This window comes from Argentina silus (genome assembly GCF_951799395.1).
Source record: "Argentina silus genome assembly, chromosome: 12".
In the NCBI taxonomy this organism is placed as follows: Eukaryota; Metazoa; Chordata; class Actinopteri; order Argentiniformes; family Argentinidae; genus Argentina; species Argentina silus.
The window spans coordinates 18,285,795-18,305,352 of NC_139666.1; the positions used below are offsets into that span (position 1 = coordinate 18,285,795).

Below are 19,558 nucleotides of genomic sequence, written 5' to 3' on the forward strand. Positions count from 1 at the left end.
ATAGAGTGCTGTAGCCTAGTCATTTCCTATGCGGCGTCCTCATACCAACATGCCTGTTGAAGTGGATGATGCCCCTCAGTTCACTTACCTTTTTACATTCCACTGACATTCCATTGTGGAATGCTGGGCTCCAGGTGTCCGGCTGAACGAGCTGCCTCGGTCTCAGCTGTGGGGAGGATCTGAAACGGAGAGGCGTGTCGGCAGTCAAAGGGTCAGTGAGTGTGCGTCCGTGCGTGGGCATGTTTACGTAACGTGGGTGTTATTAAACCCTAGAGACGATGGTGATAGTGAATGAGTGAGGGAGTGAATGAGATGGGTTGCTGGAAAACAAAATAAACGAGAAGAGGAGAGGAAGTAAACATAAACTGAGCAGGGACAGGCTGTCAGATCACTGAGAGGCTTGGCAGGGCTGGGCCGCAGACACACACACACACACACACACACACAGAGGAGGGGAGGGCAGGGGAGATGGGTAGAGTGGGTGAGTAAGAAACAGACGATAAGTAAGCTTAAGTAAGACAGGATGAGAGGGGGTGAGTATGACAAGAGTTAACTAAAAGAGGGGTGACTGTAAAGTAGAGTGTTAGTGATGGGCAGAAACAGAAAAAGAGAGAGGGAAGGGAGAAAGAGAGAGGAGGAGGATTAGGTTAAGTAAGGAGCACAGTCTTGGACAGATGGAGAGATGAAGAGAAGTAGTGTGCCAACCGGGAAATGGCAATGGAGTTGGCAGGGTGACACAGGCACAGGGCATTACACCCCTCTCATGCCAACCATGGGACAACATCTGGAGAGAGGGAGGGGGAGAGAGAGGTGGGGGTGGAAGAGAGCAGGAAGGAGAGAGGGAGGGGGAGAGCGGGGAGGGAAGATACCGTAGGTGGAAGAGAGTAGGAGGACAAATGTAAATGAAGAAAAAGAAAGAATATGTTTGGTGTGTTCTCTATAATACTGGTGTTGTGATTGCAGTGTGTGTGTGTGTGTTTGTGTGTCGTTTCCCCAGGCTTTTTGTAGAGGCTGTTTTGGCATCATTCACCAAAGTTTCTGAAAAATTGTCCCAGTGGTGTCGGAGAAAAGGCTTGTAACATACGGACAGACAGAGACGGAATCATAGTCCCCTCTCCGATGTCATCTGTGGGAGACAATACTATCTTACTGTGTGACTCTGTATGCCGAATAACTCTCTTGTTCAGTAACATCATTTTAGCTGGCAACTGTGCTAATTGACTGCAGTACAAAGAGCTAACTTTACTTTGGTAAATTCAGCCATTTCAGTAGACACTCCAGGAACAGCAAACGCCAACAAACACGTTTATTCATTCATAAAATATATATATATATATATATATATTCAACGTATATATTTTATATTTATATTTCCATATATGTATATATTTTGTACTGATTTTCTATCATTTCGGAATGTGAGGCTGCCGCGCATCTTTGGTGCATTATCGTTGGAATATCTGCAATACAGATGTTTCTGTAAAAGGCCGATATCGGCCGATAATATCAGTGCTCCGATATATATGTCGGGGTCTACCCATGACGGGACTGACCTGCGTTGCTCTGGTGAATGTTCCGATGGTTACTTTTAGCTACAGATCGGACAAAGACACATTGTCATGATATGACATTGGAGATCAGTGGGAAATGGGGATGGAACACCTGCCTCTAAGATCTTGACTTACTGTTTTCTATGTTGAGTTTTGGGCTTCACAATGCCTTGGTCTCTCATTCAGTTAGGCAGACATTTCCAACTCAAATGATGCTCTTTGTTGTAATTGCTCCTGCCTCTCTGGCATTATCCTCCTTTGATGCATTATTGAGATTGACCTAATGGCTTGGCACACCAATATCCTCTTTGACTGGCTTTCACATCCCTTGTAATCCTGACATGAAATTTGATCAGCCTCTCTACCAGTGGAGGCTGGCAGAGGTAGAAATCTGGGGGCAGGCTCATTGTAATGCATGAAACGGAGTGAGCCTGTCCTCCAATTTCTACCTCCACCAGCCTCCACGGCTCTCTGCCTCTCTTTGTAATAGCTTAGGTGCTTAACGTTGTTGTGCAGTTCTAGGTTAGAGCATGATTGAGATGATTTGAGAGGATGAGACTGAGAGACATGCCTCCTAAAACAAACAAAAACAAATCTCTCTTTTTGCCTTATCTCTGTTTGGAACATCTGTCCTACTTTAATCTAATAACCCATATATAAATGTGTTGCTATGCTCGAGGCTGTGGCAATGCACTATGGGACTTTATGGAGGTGGCAGGTGCACCTCTACAGGGAATGGAAGACACACACACACACACACACACACACACACACTCTCTTGTTTAGACGCACACTCTCGTTCACGCACACACACACACATACACATACTCAATTTTCAGCCTGTAATGGGTATGACACCAAACACAATGAACACAAAACAAAGTGCTAATGGATGTCTTCATTGATTTTAGTTGTGCAGGTCTGAATCTGTTGTGTGGGAATTGTCCCTGTAGCAGTGTGCACTGACTGATGTTCTTTAGGAAGGAGTCTCCTCCTGACACACACACACTAAGATGCGGTTAGATATTTGAGGGGTTAGGGCTTGATACGATGTCATGAGATTGCAGGGGAGTGAAATCGTTATTAAAAAAAATCTATCGGCCTGATGGGAACTTTGGAGAGATGCCTGGCTCTCTCGAGATGAAGAGGACACTGTGTTAGAGAGAGGGAGAGGGGGGAGAGAGAGAGGGAGAGGGGGGATATAAGGAACGTTTCAGCAGAAAGTTAACTCAGCCTCCCACATGAATACAGCAAGTATTCAATACAGCTCTCTGACACGCACACGCACACACACACACACACACACACACACACACACACACACACACACACACACACACACACACACACACTCTTACTCTACATGTCCCTCATCAGCACTCATGAACACACTGTCAGCAGGATGAATCAGTGAGGGAGACTCAGGTCACACCGGCAAGGTCAGTGTGTGTGTGTGTGTACTGTACTGTACTGTACTGTACTGCACTGCAAGTGTTTATTTGTATGTTTGTTCATCCCCTCAATAAGCGACTAAGTGCGTTTCACAGCCTGGTGGTGTACTCTCATTATGTGTGTCTAGTAATGACCGGTTTCTGTCTTTCTCAAGCACTTCCTCTCCACTTCCTGTTGAGGTCCTCGCCTAGGCGGCTCCCTGAGATTTCCTTCAGCGTCCCCGTGTCAGACTGTGGTTGGTGGAGAGAGCGCTATGAGATGAGATGAGAGCGTATGTGCGTGCGTGTACAAGAGAGAGGCCTCGAGTCTCTGTGTGAACAGTGTAAGGGGCTCCTCAGTGTCCCTGCCCTGCCCCACCCACATCACTTATGAATAAATCAACCTGCCTCATGAGGAACAGAGGAGCCAAGGATGACAGGATGGAGAGAGAGACGAAAGAAAGGAAGGAAGGAAGGAAGGAAGGAAGAGGGGAGGGATTAGTCAAGGGGCATAGAGAGGCCCCCACAGTCTGTGTGCGGTTGGATTAAAGTGACATTAAACTGAAATGTCAAGGCAGGAGTGCATAAGAACCTGTGGCACGCAGGTACACACATACACACACACACACACACACACACACACACACACACACACACACACACACACACACACACACACACACACAAGGCTGTCAGGTATGATGTCTCGTTGAATAAAAACAGATTTCTCATGGGAACCACAGAGGGACACATAACCAAGAAACAAAGAACAATGGGGGGGAGAGAAAAGGACACACACACACACACACACACACACACACACACACACACAGCTCAGTTATCCTCCCAGGGGAAAGATATGCAATGTGAGATTTGTCCCAAAGTGACTCCCAAGGGGGAGAAGGAGATATTATTGGCCTAAGCTGATACTGGCATCGATGTATAATAGGATTTTCTTGCCCGCTATGTGGGTCGTTGTACAGCCGGGTGTTTAGGTTAGCTGTACACTGACGTGGCTAGCTGAAGGTACACAGATCATCATTGGAATTGGTTTGTTTGTAAATGTATTTACACTATATTGATTAAATAATATCTGGGATTGGGACATCCATTTTTGGAATTAATGATAAATATAGCAATTGTTTTTTTTAAAGAATATAAATGCCTCATGTAACTTAGTTCAATTGCCCGACATATAAGCTTGTTTTACTCCATGGTTTGTAAACAATGTAATTGTAAACACTGTGTAGCTTCAAAACATGGTCAGCCTTTCCCTCCATAGCTCTTTCTCTGAATTGGTTACATTTCTCCAACCCTGTCTCTCCAGCTGTGAAGTGGCGAGTAGGAGGCCTTGTTCCTGTTTGAATTACAGATTGCCCCTTTAAATGTTCACAGGGTAATCCTTTTTTTTTTGCCTGAATACAAGTCTATTTTTAGCCTTGACTGGGTTTAAGCTGTGATTTTGCCTTAATAGAGAGGCAGCGTATATCTGGACTAGGCTTCTAAGAAGATGAATGTTTGGGTTTAGCTTTTAGCTGCCCTTTAAACACATCGCAGCCAAGTGTCAGCCTCTGCCTGTGTGAGTTATGGATCAACCGTCAAGGGGAAAAACATGTTCTAACGAGAGAGAGAGAGAGAGGAGTGGGTAGGTGAGAGAGAAAAGGCTGTTGCTCCCCAGGGAAGGGAAAAGGAAAAATGGAAAGATGGAATCAGAAAGAGAAAGATGAATAAATGTAGAGGGAGAAGAGGTGAGAGATGAGGAGAGTATGGATTTTCTGTTTTTCAGTGGAGAATATCTCTCCAAAAGGCCACACATTGCCAATTCTGTCAGCAGAGGAGAAAGACGGAGACTGCCTGACACTAACTCCTCATGAAAGGAAAGAAGTCGAGCACACTGGCTCTCCTGCTACTGCACATTTCTGTGGAAAGACACCAACGTTTCGGTCAACAAACCCCATCCTCATACAGTATGAATTATATAACTGCATAAAGTTTGTGTTGCTAATCCTCGCCTGCAGCCCTGGGTTTAGGAGGGTTGAGGTGAACACACACACACACACACACACACACACACACACACCAAGCATGTTAGGCTTTACGTTTCTCAGTAAAACCCCAATAGGAACACCCATCGCTAATCTCGAAACACATAGGGGACTTACACTATCTTACAATAGCTGACACTGCACATGTCCTCCTCCACGAAGCTAACCACAAACCTCACTGAGATCTCCCGCAGCATTGATTGGGACCTGCCTGATAAGTTTCACTCTAAAGAGCTGCTATAGGGTTGGCCCACTGAATCACAGACCTTTTCCTCGCCCATAGGACTCAATGCATTTGAAACAATGGCTCTTTCTCTCTTTTTCTCTCTCCTTCTCTTTATAGAAAAACTGGTAGCGTACCAGCGGGAGTTCCATGCCTTGAAAGAGCGCCTCCGTGTGGCCGAGCACAGGACGCTGCAGCGTTCCTCTGAGCTCAACAACATCTTGGAGCAGTTCAGACGTGCCATCGCAGAGACCAACGGCAGCAAGGACCCTCTCACCAACTTCTCAGGTACCTACAACACACACACACACACACACACACACACACACACTGGAGTGCTTAAAGGTCCATGGTTAATGGAGATGGGAGAGTAGTTATTTTGTTCTGGAGCTTTCTGCTCTCCTCTCATCTAATGGAGTCTGTCCCTTCCCACTTCCTGTTGTCCACTGACTACAACAACAACAACAACAACAACAATGGTGCATTCTTGGATTTGATTCATGGCCAGTGGTCACTGGTCACCACACCTGAGGGTCTACAATGGCAACTGAACAAAGCTTTGTAACTTTATCCAAATTGGATTTTAAATTGAACCGATGGGTTTTGAATCTGGAGTTAAATGAGACACTGAGGAAATCTCTAGCTTTTATGTTTAGTTTAATTTGGAACAAAGCCCTCTGTAGTGTTTTGCTGCTTACGCCCTAGAATGAGATGAGTGTGATTGATCTGAGAAAGTGCCCTCACTGCTTCTCTCACTGCTTCTCTCCCTTAGATGAAACTCAGAAGTTGCTGAAGGAGCTAGCCAATAGGAAACCTCTCCAGGTGCCAAATATCTACCACTACATGCCTCACCTACTCAACAATGAAGGCAGCCTGCACCCTGCCGTACAGGTGGGCCTGGGCCGTACTGGAGGTGAGAAACACACAGACAGACCCACACACACACACACACACACACACATACATACATACACGCACGCACACGCGCACACGCACACACACACACACCCACACCCACACACATACACACTCTCTCACACATACTCTCAGACATAGAAGTCTTTACTGCCCCTTCGTGCCACCTGGTCCTTTTCCTTTTAGTGGGCCAACCATTGGCGTGTTACTGTCTGTTGTGTATGTGTTGCTTTGCTTGTGCGTGTCAGGTCCTATTACAGGGCTGCCATCCCATCAGGACCATACAACAGACATGGGACAGGTCACCACCTGCTTCCATAGCCAGAACCATGAACCATCAGCCTGTCTATTGTGGCACTCAGGACTCTATTGTCACACACCGCACACAGCATGGTCACCACCACCATATCGGGTTCTCTCTAAGAGGATTATGGGTGTGTGTGTGTGTGTGTGTGTGTGTGTGTGTGTGTGTGTGTGTGTGTGTGTGAGAGAGACAGAGAGAGGGACAGGGATAAAGAGGGTGGAGAGGGACAGGGGCATTGAGGTGGAGGAGTGGGGAAGGACAGCATATAGGACACTTCAGAGACCAAACAGAAAAGAGCATCATGGGGGGGTGAGAGGGAGGACCATCTCAGCGTGAAACAAACAGAAGGTTGTCTCCCTCCGGCCTCTTTTGTCTCATCAAAGCCCAGGCATCCAATGGCGTGTAAGGCACTCCCAAAGCAAGCCAAGAGAAAAACAGAGAGATAAAAAAACCAGCTATCTGTTCTGCCATCTCTCTTCTCTCCCTCCTCCCAATGGCTGCCGGGCAGGTATCTGTTACCTGGAGAGACAGGAAATCCTTTGAAGACTTTGTCGGGGCCTTTCCCTCGGAGGTCTGGAGACTCTGATCCTCTGATAGGACGTCGGTTGATATCCTATGTCACTGTGTTGCCTGCTCCTTTTGTTCAACTGTTATTGGGTGATATGTTTGGCCTTTTTAGAGTTGTTTTTTGTGTCTGTGTTTTTGGATTGTTTGAGATTGTGCAACTGCTCTACTGTCTAGACTACTGCACTGCAGTAAGATGATAGCGTACAAAGCAAATCTCATTGGCCTTCTAGGCTGAGATGCATCCCTTACCAACTTAGTTCAGGGTCAAGAGCATCCCCCTCTTCCCCTCCCCTCCCCTCCCCTCCTCTCTCTCTCTCTCTCTCTCTCTCTCTCTCTCTCTTTATAATCCTTTCAATGGCTCCCTCCCTCTGTTTCTCTCTCTCTCTTTGAGAGTATCTGAAGTTCGGTTATTTATAGCTGTGTGAATTGGGACATCGTCGTTGCCCACCTCTTTGAGATTGAGCTGAGGGTTGTGGAACGAATGCAGAGAGGGAGATGAAGAGACGAGAGTTGGACTGAGTTCAGTAAAAAGACTGCATTTAAAAAAAAAAAAAAAAATAGATTTGTGAAGAGCACCGTGAAGCAGAACCTACAGTATGCAAAATACATTGTAAAAAAAATGATATAATCCACATTAATGTCTCTCTCATTCACACATCACTCCAATCTGTCATTGAGGATCAAGCGCGGGGATGATATGGGTTTTTTTCTGAAAAGGATGAGAGGATAGAGGGATGATGGGGCGATGAACATGGGAGGGAGGGAGGGAGAGAGGGAGGGATGGTCTTGGTGAGTGTGTGTTTGTCTCCTCATCCCTCCCTCCCTTGTGTGTCCCTCGCAATCGTCTTTTGCTCTTGCGTTCTCTCTGTCTCTCTCTCACCGTCTCTCACCCTCCCTCGTTCTGTCACTCTTTCTCTCCCCTTCCTTCCCTCTATTCTCTCTCTCCCTCCTACTCTCTCTCTCTCTCTCTCTTTTCTCTCCCTCCCTCCCACTCTCTCTCCTTTCATCCTCGACCTACTTTTCTGGTTGTGTGCTGAGCTGAGCGCCGGGACACAAAGTGAAACGGGGACAGATTCTTCACGCTGTGCGGATCATGCTGGAGGACTCCTCTGACTCTTTCATTCAGTCTTATCCTTTACTCTCTCAATCTTACTCATTCACTCTCTCAATTTGTTTTCCCCTGTTATGGGCTTCCCCCCCCCCCCACCCCTTCCTCTATATCTCCCCATGTGTGCCCCTCTGCTCCCCTTGTTTGCCCCCGTTTATTAACCCCCTAGCACACACACAGACACAGACACACACACACACACACACACACACACACTCTGACCAACCAGCTCACGTTCAGAAGGATAATTCAAGGTGTCTTCCTCTTCTCTCTCTCTCTCACTCTGTTGCTCTAATCTTCTCCCTCCTCCTCCTCCTGAGGATAAATGAGGTTCTGGGGAAAATAACAAACACATGCTTTGAATACAATTTGAATATTGGGAAAGACAAATCTTAAGCAAAAGAGGCAGTCCTGTACTGTCCTGCATTTGTCCATGTCATTGAATGTTCTGTTTATCATGCACGTCCATGTAAAGTCTTTTGTTTGATGAAGCCCCACTTATAAACCTCTGAGCGTTTCTCGCGTAAACCTGCACAATATGTTAGTTTTTTCACCTACAGTATTCACCTAGTTTTTATTTAAAGAGCAAATGAAGTAATATCCTGCCTACTGTAACAAAGGGACACAACACAAATACTCTTAACAGGGAAGATTTTCATTAAACAAGATAATGTCGTCTTCCCAGCCAGTACAGAGAGGCGAGTCCTGTCAAGTAATGACCACACACACGCACGCTACACACGCTCACGCACACTACACACACAACCTCCTCCAGTGAAAGTGATCCCGTGCGCTATTGTCTGTAGGACAAACAGATTGATATGCCTGTAGTAGAGTCTGTTGTACTGTAGTGTGGTTTTCAGGGAATCTCCCTCGCCTCGAGAACAGACTGTGTGTATTCTCCTCTCCGGGACAGATAGGGGGATAACAATGGCTGTCGTCCCCCCCCCCCCCCCCCCATTCCTCTCTTTCTTTGTGTTCTCTCTCTCTCTCTCTCACTCTCTTTTCTTCTCCTCAGATGAACTTACTTTGTTTCCCTCTTCGTGAACTCTCATAGCTCAGAGGCTTATGAGTTGATCTATGCTGGATGTTCCATGATAGAGATCAGCTCTGTTATCCGGAGTGTGTTCTGTTTCACTCTACGCCTTAAATAAGAGTGTGTCCTGTGCGCCGGGATCTGCCCCGCCCCTTTTAATCCTGACTTTAACCATTGTATTGGGGGGCAATAGATCAGCGCCATCCAACTCTGCTGTGACCATTGGAGCCTATTCTCACCCAGGTCCTCTCTTCTCCTTAGTTTCCATGGTGATGGGGATCCCTACAGTAAAGCGGAAGGTGAAGTCATACCTGGCTGAGACACTTCACTCACTCATAGACAAACTGTCACCTGAGGAGAAGTTGGACTGTGTCATCATTGTCTTTGTTGGAGAGGTGAGGGGCAACACCAACACACAGTCGTATGGCAACAAGTACACTGTATGCACACACTCCACACTCTGCATTTCAACATACAAGTAACTTTACACTAAACTGTGTGTGTGTGTGTGTGTGTGTGTGTGTGTGTGTGTGTGTGTGTGTGTGTGTGTGTGTGCGCTCGCGCGCTTATCTTTGCAGACAGACACAGACTACGTTCACAGTGTGGTGGTCGGCCTGGAGAAAGAGTGAGTGACATCTCTTTCTGACCGCATATACAGCTTCCTGTCTTTCTGACGATTGTTTCCTGTCTGATAGTTCCCCAGTCCACTTTGGCGTGGGGGTTGGGTGGGGGGAGGGGGAGAGAGAGAAAGACTCATCAAGAACTGTTGTTGTGTAATATGTGCAATCCTAATGTGCAATATTTGCAATTTAATGATAGGAAAAGCAATTTTGGTATGATTTTGTTCTCATGTTACTTGATGTTACTGTGTTATGACTTGATGTTACTGTGTTATACTGTGTTATACCATGTTACTGTGTTATACTGTGTTATACCATGTTACTGTGTTATACTGTGTTATACCATGTTACTGTGTTATACTGTGTTATACCATGTTACTGTGTTACGACGTTATTTCTTACGGTAATAACTTGTGTGTGTCTTGCAGGTTTTCTACAGAGTTCAGCTCTGGCCTGCTGGAGGTGATCTCTCCTCCTACCAGCTACTACCCAGACCTCACCCAACTCAAAGAGACCTTCGGAGACTCCAGAGAGAGGGTCAGGTGAGAAAACGCACACTCTACATGCACTGGTAAACACACACACACCGGTAAACACAACTGGCAAAATCTCACAATGTAGTGGCAAGACATGTTTACATGGTCATTGTTATATTAGTTTTTTCAACCCTTGAGGGAGAGAAGTTTAAACTTGGAACATAAAGAGAAGTGGAATGAGCATAAAAGAATAAAAGGCTGAGGCTGTAAGGATAGAGAGAGGAGTGTGAGGAACAGTGAACAGTAAGGAGGGGTGGTTGAGGTATTCAATATTCCACAGGCATATCAAAGGGAGCTCAAGGTCGTCTGCACCCTCCTCCCCTCCCCTGTGGTGACTGTGCTCTGGAACCATCTCTCTCTCCCTCCCCCTCCCTCCCCCCCTCCCTCTCTCTCCCTCCCTCTCTCTCCCTCCCTCTCTCTCTCTCTCTCTTGCTCTCTTGCTCTCTTGCTCTCTCTCTCTCTCCCGTGAGAAATCAGTGTTCATCCAGCAAGACCTTACATCTGACAGCCTGCTGTGTGTGTGTATGTGTGTGTGTGTGTGTGTGTGTGTGTGTGTGTGTGTGTGTGTGTGTGTGTGTGTGCTGAACTAACCCCCCCCCCCCCCCCACACACACACATGCACATAAATCTGTGCACCCTAGTAGAACACAGCATTTTCTTTCCTGTGTTCAGAAAACCACCCTGCATCAGTCACCAACACTATCCTTATCAGAAATCGGTTTAGTGGACTTTATTGTGTGTTTGTTGGGGGTGTGTTGTGGGGGCATTTTCTATAAGGCTGATGCAGGGCCTTGATGTTGATGAGAGTTACAGTGTTTGAACTCTTGTCTGATGTGTGCTTGTAGACGTGGCCCTTTGTTAGCGTTTCATTTTATTTTGGGGCTCATTGAATATTTATGAAGCCTCCTAGACTCCCTGCTGTTGAGGTGGAATGATAAACAGAACTCATTAGTGTGTGCGCGTGTGTGGTGCGCGTGTGTGGTGCGCGTGTGTGGTGCGCGTGTGTACATGTGTGCGTGCGTGCCCTTTGCACGTGCCCTTTGCATGTGCTTGCGTGCGTGTGTGCACTCACCTGAGTGAATGATAAACAGGGCTCGTTAAACTCTGGTTAAAGCCTCACAGCAACTGCCTCTGTCACAAGTGTGTGTGTGTGTGTGTGTGTGTGTGTGTGGTGTGTGTGTTGTCAGTATCAATCCTCACACCTGCCCTCAGGCAGCACCATGCACACCTGCTCCCTTCAGCCATCAGCCATGAATCAGACAGCAGTGCTGCTAGACATCATTCTATAGACCTCTGTCACAAACACACACACACACACACACGCACACACGCACGCACACGCAGAGAGAGAGAGAGAGAGATCATGTCATTATAATGCATTCAGTGATTCAGTCAATCATGCCAAGTTATCTAACAGTTGTTTTGTGTGTTGCTTTGGGTAGATGGCGGACCAAGCAGAATCTGGACTACTCCTTTCTTATGATGTACGCTGTGAGCAAAGGAGTCTACTATGTCCAGGTACGCCTCTGTAAAACACACACACACACACGATTGATATTTTACTGGGCTTTGTTGGCTTTTATTGATTATGATGCTTTTCAGCTTAGTCATCTAACTTGTGTGCTCAGCTCCACTCACATTTGAAAAAAAACAGTCTTCTACCCACCTCTACATTGCAATGTGCAATGTGCTCAACACACACACACACACACACACACACACACACTGCAGCGTCAGAGGGCTTGTTACCAGGGAAACTCCGGTGTTCTGACAGTTTGGAACACGCCATACCCAATTTAGGCATGTTCATTACATCAAACGAGGTCATTTACAAAGAATGTGTGTGTGTGTGTGTGTGTGTGTGGGTGGGTGTGTGTGTGTTGCATACTCTTTCATCAGAGTTCAGGAGGGTACGGTCTGGAACAGAGGTGTGGCGGTTTACGTCAACAATGCTAACTGCTGTCTTCTACACACCCATATCAGTAGATCATCTGGTTTTCCAGTGTGTGTCTTTTTGTATGACACACGTGGCATATTGTCTTCCCATCTGTTCTTCTCTTCTGTCTCTCCGTTGTCGTTTTCTTCATAATGAGTGTGGCGTGTCTTCATCCTTTGCTCACACTGGGAGGGGAGAGGTACTGAGGTACACTCTACATGCGGTACTGAGGTACTGAGTCTGTCATCAAAACTCTACAGTAGATCAAGTTACTTGAGGCTCTGTTTAGTTAGTTTAGTTTAGAACAAGAGAAACTGTGTGCGTGTGTTTCGTAGACTTGTGTGATGGCTTATCTCCTGATCATCTGGAAGGGTCTGTTCACTCTTATCGTTTGCGTTCCTCCCATCTCACTCTCTCTTCTCCTTTATCGCCTCTTTCCCTCTCTACCCCTTTTTTCTCTTGCCCCATGTCCCTCTCCTCTCCCCTCCTCTCCTCTCCCATCCTCTCCTCTCCTCTCCTCTCCTCTCCTCTCCCCTCCCCTCAGTTGGAGGATGACATCGTGGCCAAGCCTAACTATTTTGCCACCATGAAGAACTTTGCCCTGCAGCTCTCCTCTGAAGACTGGATGATCCTGGAGTTCTCCCAGCTGGGCTTCATCGGTAACACGTCTAATCTAATCACCACAACACCACCAAAGACAACACCTCATCTGTCGACATCACGTCGTCGACGGGACACATTTGATTCGATCAAAGTTAATCTGTACAAACAAGCGTTCATTTCACTCATCTGTATTACTTGTCTCCAGCGGGTCTTGTTGCTAAGACCGTTGCTAGGGAGGAAGAGTCCCCCCTCACGGTGTATTAATCACCCTCTAATCAGCAATTAATCAGCAATTCAACGGGCCTGAACTGATGATCACTGAGCTTTAATCGGAAGTCCCTGACCCTCAACCCTGTCTCAAGCTAATGGGCCTCGGTGTCCGTGAGGAAAGCTAGTTGTTGTGGTGAAGTGATCAGGATGGTACAACGTGGATGTTACGGCCGAGACCTGCTGTGTTCTGTGGCTAGATGTTGCCTTGCATGTGCTGACGTGAGATGTTGCGGTGAAAATAAAGGATTTCTTTCTCATCTCTCTCTCCTCCATCCCTCTCTCCCTCCTTCCTCCATCTCTCTCTCCTCCATCCCTCTCTCCCTCCTTCTTCCATCCCTCTCTCCCTCTCTCCTTCATCCCTCTCCCTCCATCCCTCCATCCCTCTCCCCCCCTCTCCTCCGTCCCTTTCTCCTTCAGGTAAGATGTTTCAGGCTCCAGATCTGAACCTGATTGTTGAGTTCATCTTCATGTTCTATAAGGAGAAGCCCATTGATTGGCTGCTAGACCACATCCTCTGGGTCAAAGTGTGTAACCCTGAGAAAGATGCGGTATGTACCCACTCACTGTGTGTGTGTGTGTGTGTGTGTGTGTGTGTGTGTGTGTGTGTGTGTGTGTGTGTGTGTGTGTGTGTGTGTTGTGATTGTTTGACAAATCTCTCTCTGACTTTTACCCCTCCCTGTCACCCCTCTGCAGAAGCACTGTGAGAGGCAAAAGTCCAGTCTGCGTGTGCGTTTCAGACCCTCTCTTTTTCAACACGTGGGCCTACACTCCTCCCTGGCCGGCAAGATTCAGAAACTCACAGTGAGTCTCACCCTACATCCATCGAGTATATCCACTCTAAAACTAACCCAACGTAGGCCATCTGTTTCTATTCCCAAACAATTTCCCCTTCCGGTGACCACTTCCTGGTTGCTCACTTCCTCTTTGCCCGTCCCTCACTTCCTCTTCCTGCTTGTCCTGTAGGATAAGGACTTCCTGAAGCCGCTGCTCCATAAGATCCATGTCAACCCCCCGGCGGAGGTGTCCACCTCCCTGAAGGTATATAAGCTTAAAGACCACTTAATAAACGTACACAGACCTCTAGCATGGCCCACTGGCAGGGATTTCATCAGTACCATTGCTTTGATATGCATCCGAAAGCTTTTAGTATTATCTGAACTAGTGTTGTATTTTGAGATGTTTTAGCTATGTTTTGAATGAACGTGTGGTGACATGAGATCTTTATTTGGATTATGGAACATTCTGAGATTGTTTATTATATGAAGTCTGCTGTGAAGGTGTACCAGGGCCACACGCTGGAGAAGACCTACCTGGGAGAGGACTTCTTCTGGGCCATCAACCCCACCGCTGGAGACTATGTGCTCTTCAAGTTCGACAGGCCTGTCAGCATAGAGAGGTAAGGAATGAGAGAAACGTGAGTGTGTGAGTGGGTGGGTGGGTGTGTGTGTGTGTGTGTGTGTGTGTGTGTGTGTGTGTGTGTGTGTGGGAGGAGAGGCAGGATACGAGACACACACATGTTCACTGATACTGTTCCCCTCAGTGATGTGGGGCCAGCTTTAGCCTGCCTGTCTCTAGAGACCAGGGTGTGCTAATGAGAGTTTTAAAATAGAACCCTAACCCTGCCTCCCACTCCCTGCTGACAGAGAAGGGGAACGAGGGAGAGGGAGGGAAGGGGTTTTGGCAAAAGAAAGAAGGTAATGGAGGTAGAAAGAGAGATGAAGAGTCAAGAGACAGACGAAGAAAGAACTGATGACATGGATGAGGGGAGATGGAGAGAAATGAGATATCTGTGCAGTCAGGTGTATAGGGAGCAGAAGTCAGATATGACTAGATGTGTTCTAATGCCAACGCAGAACACGGTCAGTGGGCTTTAGAGCACAGCTAGCTCAAGTTAGATGCAGTGTTAATTTTGGCACCCTTTTTTAGATTTACTCTATTCTTAGACATTTTGACTAAAATAGTATGAAGTTTTAAGTCATTTAATCATTTGAATAATGATTTAGTCTAGGAATTGTCAAAATGACAAACTCTGGGCCGTTTTAGTCGATGTGAATGTCGTTTCATTTTAGTCACATCTCATGTGTCGCCTTGTTAACCATATAGTAAACAAAAATCACTGATTTCCATGTGTGCAAACCTACAGTAGCGTGTCCTACTAACATATTTTTCTGCATAACATCCTATCGCTTCTCTTCCCCGGCAGACAAATTAGCAGAATAATGACTCTCAGCAGATTAAAAATTACACCCCTGGACATGGCACATCAAATGCAGTTGGCCTAATTAATGCAAAAACAAGCTCTGCGTTTGAGAGGATCAGCCTCGGCAAGGCACTGCGCAGATCCACTGATATTGATCACAAAATCGGTCCTTATTTCTTTACCGTGGTTGATTTGTAGATCGGTGATATGCGCAGTGCATTACTCTAACTATTCGTTTTCCGCCAGTAACAACATTGCAACGTCGCAATGAGAAACACTGGTCAGACACATCATATCAGACTCATATCGGCTACCGATAGAAACGGACAGTCAGACCTTCACTTTTAGCACACAGAGGTGTAGCAGGAAAGGGAGAGAGGATGTTTGAGTGAAAGATAAAGAGAGGGGGAATGGGAGAGAGAAAGAGGCTGACTCATTGTCTGATCCTAGTCCTATCACTCTGTCTCATCTCTCTGTTCTGTAACCTCGCAAGTGTTTTTGTTTGGCCTGGAATTGCACCAATTAGACTGCCAGGTTCTTAATGTACTGATGTGGGATAAGATTTCATTAGCAGCTTAAGTGGAGGTCTATTTGAAGGACCTCTTATTTCAGCCTCTCTCTCTCTGTGTGGGTGTGTGGGTGTGTGGGGGGGTGTGTGTGTGTGGTGGTGTGGGTGTGTGGGGGGGGGTATGTGTCATTCTCACTCTGTCAGACTGTTGCCTCAGGCCTACTTTTAGGATTTGCTTCGAACCGGGACGTCAAGTTTCTTTATAAAAAAACATAGTAGGCTGTGTGCCTTTTTGCGTGTAAGCAAGGTGTGAACCTGCATATTCATGACTTTGTCCTGGGACGTGAATATGCATTAAGAGGTCTGGTTTGATTGGCAGGTTCCTGTTCCGCAGTGGGAACCAGGAGCACCCTGGGGACAGGATAGAGAACACCACTGTGGAGATACTGCCCTTCTCGGTGAGACAACAATGCAAAAATGGCTAGCTACACACACACACACACACACACACAGATCACCGCACAGGATTGTGTGTAAATAGAATCAGTTCTGATTGGGTTATTGATTTATCACTCATAAAGTCTACCCCACTTATTGATTGGTTATTGACAGGATCATGAGCACAGCCTGTTCCAATCAATTACACTGCCAGAGGCAGTAATTGAGTGTAGACATGGCACTCCTCAACATTGCCAAAATGACTATTGAGTAGCACCGCCATTTTCTCCATCTGTTTCTGTGTGTGTCTGTTGTAGGAAGCTGGAGTGCAGACCAAAGAGAAGTACAAGCGAACTGAAGACCGCTTCTACAGAATCGGTGAGGGGACTGGAGCACTGAGACACACACACACACACACACCGATCAGATTACACACATATACTTTCACTGCCCCAGATCAATACATAATGTACAAACAGCCTGTCAAAGTCCCTCATATCACATCTTTTGTCTCCCTCTCACCCATTCTTCTCTTTTTTTCTCTCCAGTTCTTCAGTGTAGAATATAATACATTCTCTTTCTCTCCCGCTTGTCTTATAGGTCAGTTTGAGAAGGGTGTGGCCGAGGGGGCTGTAGATCCCGCCTTTAACCCAGTGGTGGCGCTGCGTCTCTTTGTCCTCAAAGACTCTGCCGTCTGGGCCATCCTCAGCGAGGTCAGCCAATCACACACACACACACACACACACACACACACACACACAGACACACTGTCTACCTGTGTTCCTGTCCATTTAACTGGCCTATGAATGCCTCTGTCCAATCACAATTGTGTTTCTTCAATTTGTGTTTCTACCCAATCACATGCTGTTTACTCTGTGTCTCCCTGCAGATCCACATAAAACGGACAGCAGGCTAACAGACTGTGGGGGTCCACATCAATACAAGGCCCCTGGGGGCCTCGGGAGACCCTCATAGACTGACCGTGGGCCCTCTGGCGCCTAGCAACCAGCAGCGACATCATCTGAACGCACCAGAGCTGCTCTGTCTGAGGAATGCTTGCTTTCTCTCTCTTTCTCCCCCTCTGCTATCTCTTCTCCCCCTCTGCTATCTCTTCTCCCCCTCTGCTATCTCTTCTCCCCCTCGTCCTCGCTCCGTCTCTCCTCTATCTCTCTCTTCTCCCCCCCCCCCCATCTCTCTTCATTTCTATCTCCAACTCTCTCTCTTGCACTCTGTCCTTTTGAGTGAATGTGAATACTACTGTACAAAGAAAAAAACGGAAAAGAACAAAAGGAAGTTTGTGTGTGTCCTGAAGAAACCTGCTCCCAGCTCCTCGACTTTGACTGTATGTCACTCAGACGCTTGAGACAACACAAAGACACAGAGATTGAGACACACAAAGACACACAGAGATTGAGACACACACCATCTGATCCGAGGAGTTGATGACATCTAGAGACTGCTGTGCTCTCCCTACCCATCTTGCTCCTTTGCGCTCTGTTTCCCCCCTCTGGCTAGCTGGGGCATTGCACTGTTGCTGGGGCTATGGTAGAACCCCCCTGCTGGTGAAGAATGTCCACATCGCTCATGGACCAGAACATGAAAACCAGTTGCTTTTTGTTCATTCCACAGGGTTGTGTACTAAAGCTTAAACAGCAGGTATATAGACAAATGAGTTTGTCAGTCATTCAGATAGTGGTATCTACTGTCGCTTTCCCCCAATTACAATGTTTGAGGGGATTATGACAAAAGCTAACAAGATCGAAAAACAAAACGTGATTCCCCATCTTTAAAGTGGCAGCTCTGCCAAACCTGCTCATGAAGATACTCCAGGTGCAAGTTGCCCCTAGGCATAGATCTAGGATCAGTTTACCCTTCCCAACTCCCAAACATAGGAGGAGGAGGGAATGAAAAACTGCCCTGAGATCAATGTCTGGGGCAATTTCATCCTACTCCATGAAGAATATTGCAGATTGAAGGAAACCATATCTATCTCACAACGTCCTGCCTGACAGGATGTCAGGCGTTTGACCTCTAGTGTCCTTTAATGGTAATCCAATCAGACATTGCCTTGACTTCGCTCACCTGAAGGGATATATTGATAATATTGTTACGGCAATGACGATCTATGAAGGTGACTTAATTTATTTGAAATAAATCTTTAATTTGTACAAGAGGTAAATCTTTTATTTTTTATTCTGTAAAGAGTTTATGCTAAAGTTGGAGTTGGTGTTTGTGCGCGTGTTCTTTTATTGTCCGAAACTGAATTGTTGTTTTCACACAGCTGTTCGATGTCCATGTTGTCTTGTCCACTGGTTCAGGTAGAGTTTGACTCTAACTGCCGGTCAAGACCCAGTTTGGCATCACTTCTTTCCGCTAGAAACAGCAGAAACCTGAATCCAGACCTGTCCATTAAGTACATTAACTGCTACTGTATGCTACCCCTGGTTTAAGTAGTGCTGGATGGAACTTGTTCAAAACCCATGTGCCTTAGCCCAGGTCCTACCTGAGTCTGGAGTGGAATTGACTCAGCGGCACAATTCTGATCTGTTCATTACTCCCTCTCCTCTACCCCTGTTGACACACCCTTGGAGATTTTAAAGGATTGGAAATCCTTTAGGGAAGCAATATTGTGGAAAGTACACATTGCCTACTAGATGGCTAGGTGTGGTGGGAAGTGATCGCCTTGTTGTTTAAACCTTTCCAGTCCTTTGAGTTATGTGATGGTGAATCAACAAGGGGGTGTGATATAGAATTGGAACTCAGCCCTGCACTATTATGAAAGCCCTGTGTAATTCTGAGGCACTTCACCCTAGTGTTTAGTTTGATTAAAAGATGGTTTCATAGGATTGCTTCTTCAGCACCAAATGTACAGTGTTTACAGGCAGCAATGGGGGATTTGTTGATTTATTATTACATTTTATTCAATTTTAATTTCTTGTTAGGGAGTTGGAATAGAACCTGAATACCGGACGATCAAACAAAACTTTCAAGAAGTTGCAAGAAAGAGTTTTTAACATCTTAACTTTTTGATGTTGCTTTCTGTTTTGTTTTCCCCGCTGTGCTTCCATTTTCAGTCTCCAAAGGTAATTTTACCTTTCTCAGTGAGTTCTACCCCATGTGAAGTCCATTCAGAGACTGCTTGTTATTGGGCAGGATATTTTGACTACTGTACTTTTTGTATTATGTGCCATTTCCTAGCAGAAAGCTGTGTGCAGGCAGTCGGATTTACATTGAAGTGGCATCTCGCCCTCTCTGATTGTAAATATACT

At 46.3% G+C, this 19,558-nt stretch overlaps 1 protein-coding gene across 1 annotated transcript in view; it reads left to right on the top strand.

The window, feature by feature from the left end:
- The window catches only part of mgat4a (alpha-1,3-mannosyl-glycoprotein 4-beta-N-acetylglucosaminyltransferase A), a 28,353-nt gene extending 9,891 nt beyond the window's left edge, over positions 1–18,462 (top strand). The window contains exons 3-17 of the mRNA XM_083681742.1: positions 5,369–5,536; positions 6,021–6,161; positions 9,440–9,573; positions 9,757–9,803; positions 10,227–10,340; positions 11,777–11,852; positions 12,815–12,929; positions 13,561–13,691; positions 13,837–13,944; positions 14,107–14,181; positions 14,421–14,539; positions 16,231–16,309; positions 16,607–16,667; positions 16,890–17,002; positions 17,179–18,462. Of these exons, the coding sequence (XP_083537868.1) occupies positions 5,369–5,536; positions 6,021–6,161; positions 9,440–9,573; positions 9,757–9,803; positions 10,227–10,340; positions 11,777–11,852; positions 12,815–12,929; positions 13,561–13,691; positions 13,837–13,944; positions 14,107–14,181; positions 14,421–14,539; positions 16,231–16,309; positions 16,607–16,667; positions 16,890–17,002; positions 17,179–17,205 (1,508 nt within the window). The 3' untranslated portion in view covers positions 17,206–18,462. The remainder of the gene's footprint in view (positions 1–5,368; positions 5,537–6,020; positions 6,162–9,439; positions 9,574–9,756; positions 9,804–10,226; positions 10,341–11,776; positions 11,853–12,814; positions 12,930–13,560; positions 13,692–13,836; positions 13,945–14,106; positions 14,182–14,420; positions 14,540–16,230; positions 16,310–16,606; positions 16,668–16,889; positions 17,003–17,178) is intronic.
- The last annotated feature ends 1,096 nt before the right edge of the window (positions 18,463–19,558 follow it).